At 38.1% G+C, this 6,002-nt stretch overlaps 1 protein-coding gene across 3 annotated transcripts; it reads right to left on the minus strand.

Annotated features, from left to right (window-relative positions):
- Nucleotides 1–1,607: 1,607 nt before the first annotated feature.
- On the minus strand, nt 1,608–5,206 carry LOC149848173 (heterogeneous nuclear ribonucleoprotein 1-like). Of its 3 annotated transcripts, none has more exons than XM_089981263.1 (5): nt 5,092–5,206; nt 4,832–4,958; nt 4,152–4,376; nt 2,747–3,935; nt 1,608–2,138 (listed from the first exon to the last, which is right to left on the minus strand). In XM_089981263.1, the coding sequence occupies exons 3-5, from the start codon at nt 4,371–4,373 to the stop codon at nt 2,125–2,127; spliced, it is 1,425 nt and encodes a 474-aa protein (XP_089837389.1). In that variant the 5' UTR covers nt 4,374–4,376; nt 4,832–4,958; nt 5,092–5,206; the 3' UTR covers nt 1,608–2,124. The 3 variants fall into 3 exon arrangements, with proteins under 3 accessions (XP_089837389.1, XP_089837260.1, XP_089837324.1); XM_089981134.1 differs by having other exon boundaries at nt 1,608–2,176; XM_089981198.1 differs by lacking the exon at nt 4,832–4,958 and having other exon boundaries at nt 1,608–2,176; nt 5,092–5,202.
- Between the last annotated feature and the right edge of the window lie 796 nt (nt 5,207–6,002).

Here is a 6,002-nt window from a genome sequence, read left to right on the forward strand (position 1 = left end):
GAAAATGACCATTAACTTTCAGCCTTATCTTCAGAAACTGGCAAACATATTGCCTTTATCTATCTGATTCCAGGTAAAAAAAAAGCAAACTAGGCACTGGATAAATGGCCGTAAATGGGCTTCTGATGTTACCTGATCTAATATTATAACCTTAGCCAGTAGCAGCTTCAGCCTTGATTCATTGAAGAATTAATCTGCTCTTACAGGAAAGGTTCTCTTGCCGAAGTTAACCAAATTGGAACAGAGGACATCCCATGACAGAGGTTTGCACTAGGAGTGAGAAACAAGCAAAGCTTCTCACGAGAAGCTTTTTTAGATTAGGAAAGACAAAGCATGTTTTTCCGAATAAACAATCATAAACAAAAGTACAGGGTCAGAATGAGCCAATAAACACCCACAACTATAACTTTTTGATTGATAGCATGGTAGTATCATATATCACCCCCCCCCCCGCCCCCCCACCCACATTAGAGATGCATGTACAAATATTATAGACATGATAATCACATATCGTCAAAGGCGAGCATAATGAACAAGGAAAAAATAAGGTTATATGGTTAGAAAAGGCTATTGAAGAAGTTTTTCATGTTGTCTCGTCAATTTTTTGTAATCAGTAGCATTATTTAGAGATTAAATCAAATGAATGTATGGTTTAGTATGATGTTCGAGGTATATATCATGTTGCATGGGCTAGAGGTATCATATGATACGATGTGGTTTTTACAAAAGACTGACTAAGGAAAGGCTACTAGCATGAGAAAATTGTTCAATGGCCTTTTCTAACCATAAAACCTTATTTTTTCCTTCATCATTGTGCTGGCCTTCGTGCTTATAATAAATAAAGAGAACTAGATTTACAAGATCAGACAATTCACAACACAAACTCATCGAAGTCATGTCAGCACCATGCTCATTTGACCATAATCTCAGAACATATATATAAGCATGTCAGGGTTCAGTGCGATACCAACTTTCATGTTGCTAAGAAGCAAAGACAGCACATGGTGTGCAACTTTTTCATTCATCTGCAAAAAGTTTCTTGGATTGAAGAGTATATAAGATAATGTTCCAAATTCCAAACACAAGAGGGGAAGAGGATAGCAATTTTTTACTTAGTTTTAGATGATGGTCCAACAAAAGGAGCAAGGTAGCTTAAAGAAGGCATAAAAGTTATTTAAGGCAATAAAGTTATTGCAAATTGCAATGATGTGAACCCTTTATAGTTTATACACATCCATTGATTAAGAAATATCCAGTTATCTTAATGCTTGCTGTTAAACTCCCAAAGCACTGAAAAGCATTCAGAATTTCAATTTTCTATACCTACAAGTAGTCTTTTTTTACATATTCCTTTGACAGGCTTAGATGACTTATCTACACAGGGATAGAAACACACAACTAAGGAACTCAAAGACCCATCTTAACCATGGATAGTATCAGCCTCTTTTTTTTTTAAATTTCTCACCAATTTCCTATGTTATGGATTTTGTGATATCCGCATACATGATCTCTTTTATTATCTATTTGTGCACTTGCAGTTGCAGTATATGTTTCTGGTAAATATATGCAAAGTAACTCTTTGAACTAGAGTACATCTGCCAAAAAGAGAGAAGAAAAGTCAAATCCTGAAACTTGTTATTATTAAAAAAGAGAAGTTCTTACGAGAGACTACATCCAAGACTCATAATGAAGTATTCATGAAACAGGTTTCTCACTGACAAATATCAAATCCCTCTAGGATCCCAATGCTTTCTCCAAAGGACCCACACTGGTAACCAACCAGAATTCTGGTATATCTGAAACTAAAACAGAAAACAAACACAACAGGAACTGGCATATCTTAGCCAGAAAATACATCAGAAAGAATTGCCTATCCTGTGCATCACTGAAGATGCACACTACAAATCGGAATACTCTTCTGAATATATCCCGCAAACTGATTTTACATCTCATTCAAATCCAATAAGGGAAACCTAAAGTCCTAAACTCAATCTAGAAAATTACACCCAAATCACAAATCTTGTCCTTTGTCATTTTCTTTGAATTTGAATTTGAAAAAATAGAAATCCGAATTAGACCTGCATAACAATAACTGGGGCAAAATGTGGCCTCGAGTCCTCATCATCACCTACTGAGATCTGTCAAGAACAGAAAGAGCCCTATCATGCTGCAACTCCTATAAAAATGATGAGAATGAAGAAAAGAAATAAGATGATATCCAAGTTACAAAATTATCAGCAAAGTTCATGACAAAGTTATGAAGAAAAAACAAAAGTAAATTAGGCAAAAAAATATGTGAGCGCCTTTTATAATGTCTAAAGCCCATAATCATGAGAGAAGATAAAAAAGAAAAAGAACATGAATTTCTTCTGAGAAAAGAAAAGGAAAAATATGAAACCGCTATAAATGCTAGAGATTGCAGATGAGCTTTCTTGTAATGTGTTCAAAGCAATATTCAACCACAAAAGAAAATTGAAAAAAGGATTTTCCTTAAGGGCATGTTTTGTGTGGAAAATGCAGCAGGAAAATTCCTAGTTGGTAAGATAAAGAGACCTGTCCAAGGTTGTTTCAAACCTGGGTCAGGGTTCCCATGAAAATGGTTCGTAAAATCAATCAAAACTTCTTGCTTTTTCAAATGAGTTGGATTCTTTTCCTTTGAAAATGGTTCCTAAGAGAAATTTTCCCACATACATGGCTCACAAAAATAGCAAAACTAGAATGAAATTTTTGAATAGTCAGCAAGTACCTCTATTTGATTGTCTGTCAGTAACATTATATCCTCCGATATAACTCACAGAAGCTTTTGTTGTGACATCTCTAGCTGAATTACCAAGACCATAACTAAAGGAACCTGACCCATCTGTTTCAGAAGCTCCAGATCTCCAAGTTGGGTCACCATAAACTGAGCTGCTACCATATAGATCCAAGTAAGATCCATCATAACCACCATTGGTTGCACTAAGGGTAGCATGAGAGATGCTAGTTCCACCACTCCGACCAGCATAACTGCTTCCTCCCAACCCATAACTATTCTCAGAGTTTCCATAACCAAGGATCCCACTTGCATAACCAGCACCGCTTCCTCCACCTTGAATGCCAACAGAGAGAGATGATCCCCAAGTTGAGCCACTAGTTCCAAAGCCCCCACTTGCAGAAATTGCATAATCTCCCGAGCTAGCAGAGTTGGTGGGATAGTTAAGGCCACCATTGCCCCAAACATTTCGACCAGGTGTATTAAAAAATGTCCCAGCTGTCCTGTTACTTCCACTATACCCGATTGGGGTGCTATATCTACTTGAATTCCCATTATAATAAGAATTGAAGCCTCTACCATAGTTTAACCCACCACCATAAGTGCTCCCACTGAAGCTTGAACTTAGAGAAGGCCCAAAGTTTGCACCAAGTCCATAATTTGGTTGGCCAAATGTAGAGTATCCAGCTCGAGAGACTGGACCTGGACTAAACCTTCCATCCATCCTCATCTGATATCCACCAATTGAGTTTCCATTGTATCCCTGAACATAGCCATTAAGGAAATTGCTGACTCTGTTTAGACCATAACCCAAACCCCTGAGAGGGGATCTACTTGGCCCAGGGGACAATTCCTTTGGTACAGCCCTCTTGACCTCCACCATCTTACCATTCAGTTCATGAAACGTTTTCAGCAGGACCCTGTCAACAGCATCCTCTGAATCATAGGTTATAAATCCAAATCCTCTAGGCCTCTGTGTATTGTGATCATACATTACAACAACATCTGTAATCATCCCGAACTGATCAAAATACTTCTTAAAATCACTTTCTGTAACTGTAGAAGCTAAACCACCTACAAAAACTTTCTTGGTTCGTGCAAGACTTGCTGATCCATGAATATTACCAAGGTTTCGATTAAGGATATGTTGATCGTCTCTAGGAACGGCCTTCTTTGCTTCAACCTGAGAGTTATTTTTTGTTTTAAGAACCCTAACAAACTCTCAATATGTTAAAGAATGATGCTAGAAGTGTTTATGTAAATGCATTGCAGAACAAGAAGAGTGGTTCAAACAAGGAACCGTATAATTCTATTATGAGCAGGCTCAGACAAGCTAAGAGATTAAATTCTGCTAAAACATTATAGCACATGAATCGGATATTAAATTCAGGTGACATACCGTTCGACCATCGATCATGTGCTTTTCTAGCACAACTCTGTCTGCAACAGCTGGGTCTGCAAACACTACAAAGCCGAATCCACGAGCTCGCCCAGTTGTCCGATCTTTCATGATGACAGCCTCTACGACTTCACCATAAGTCTTGAAGTACTCCTTGAGACGATCTTCCGTCGTCTCCCACGAAATCCCACCGATAAACAATTTTCCTAGATCTGATTCCATTATCTGCATTTCTCAACCACATTCACGAGAAAACAGAAGAATTCCGATCAAAACAAGAAAATTTGACAGAGGGCTCGAAAACAATTGAATCAAACACAAGACGTGAACAATTTCATTGATCATAAGATAAAATTTCAATCATGAACACCAAAACACAAACACAAATATAAATTCGAATGAGAATTGGACCGATGCTACAACCCATCGTCCAATAAACCAAATAAATCTTCAAATCGATCCAAATGACATGGGTTTCGTTTCTTGAGATCAGAAAGGATCAATTCTCGCTCAGATTATAACAATCAGGATTTCAGAACGCCATAAATTTATCGACATGAATATAATGTGCTAAATCAAACATTCCATTACATTAAACAACCGATCCTGACTGAAAATTAAACAAACCAAATTGGAAAAAAATGAAAAACAAACAAAAACAAAAAAGCGCGCAATCTCACCTCGACAGAGAAAACCCAAATCAGAATCGTAGATCGAGACCAAATTGGTTTCCTTTGAATCCAATCAAGGAATCTTGGATCCTCCCATAAACCAGGCCCTCCCCAACAATCGCCTTCAGATCAGAAACTGAATACGCACAAAAACAAAACAGATTTTTACCCAAGAAACGCAGATCAAACCTATCGATGAGGATGAAAACCGACCAAACAAACGAGAAATCGCATTGAATTCAATGACTATTGGGATCGAAAGTTCTTACCGATTGCGTGGATCAGAAGGGATCCAAACGGAGTTGAGGATTAATAAGATCTAGGAGGGAACAAAATGAAACGGCGGGTGTTCTCATCCTCTCAAAACACCCCCCCTCCCTCACTTTTTTTACTTTTCTTTTTTTACTTTCACCGATTGTGAATGGAAATTAAAAAAAAAAATTATGATGGCCACAAGAGAGAGAGAGAGAGAGGTTTGAGAATCTGAGATTTCGATAAAAATTGAGAGAGAAAGAGAGTGGGGGGTGGGGAGGGGGGAGGATGAGTTGGATATTGTAATGTATTATAGTGAAGGAATAAGGGTGTGGTGTGGTGACGTTTTGGACTTCACAAAATGAGGAAAAAGGAACTTCACCTCACCACTATTAACTCATAAATAAATTGCAAAAGAGAACTTTGTTTTCCAGAAAAGTAGTGGCATCCCTTTACCAACCGGGGCTCCACTTGTTTGGTAGCAGCTGTTAGTGCACGTCACCATGTATTTGAAACGTTGCAAGTTCAAAACCCAATAGTATGTTGTGTAATTGATCGGGTCTGACTAACCCCAGCTTGCCTGTAAAAAAAATTTTATGTCAACCGGTGAAAGGCAAATCCACCATCAAAATTTCTTGGTATTTTGGTTAATTTGGAGTTGGGTCGGTTCGGTTATAGGGCCATGTTTGTAGCAAGGAATGCAGTCTGGCACATTGGTATATGAATATGGTTTGGATGTAGATCCCATACTAGTATAACTTAACCATTGAGAGAGCAGATCAAATCATGTTGTATAAAACCGTTTCTTTGATTATCTTCAATCCCTGTGGCCCATCTCACTTGATGGAGATGTGCATTGGCTCCGTTCTCACAATCTTCAAGTGGAAAGCACGGGCTCCAGGCATAGCGACAACATTTTTTTGGCAAA

The sequence above is a fragment of the Nuphar pumila genome, chromosome 1 (assembly GCF_984573655.1).
Source record: "Nuphar pumila chromosome 1, dmNupPumi1.hap1.1, whole genome shotgun sequence".
Taxonomy (NCBI): Eukaryota; Viridiplantae; Streptophyta; class Magnoliopsida; order Nymphaeales; family Nymphaeaceae; genus Nuphar; species Nuphar pumila.

What these genes read in the sequence shown, in the direction of transcription:
- LOC149848173 (XM_089981263.1), bottom strand. Translation starts at nt 4,373, where the DNA reads ATGGAATCAGATCTAGGAAAATTGTTTATCGGTGGGATTTCGTGGGAG. An exon ending in ACATGATCGATGGTCGAACG is followed by an intron (nt 3,936 to 4,151) that starts GTATGTCACCTG and finishes AATAACTCTCAG; the next exon opens with GTTGAAGCAAAGAAGGCCGT.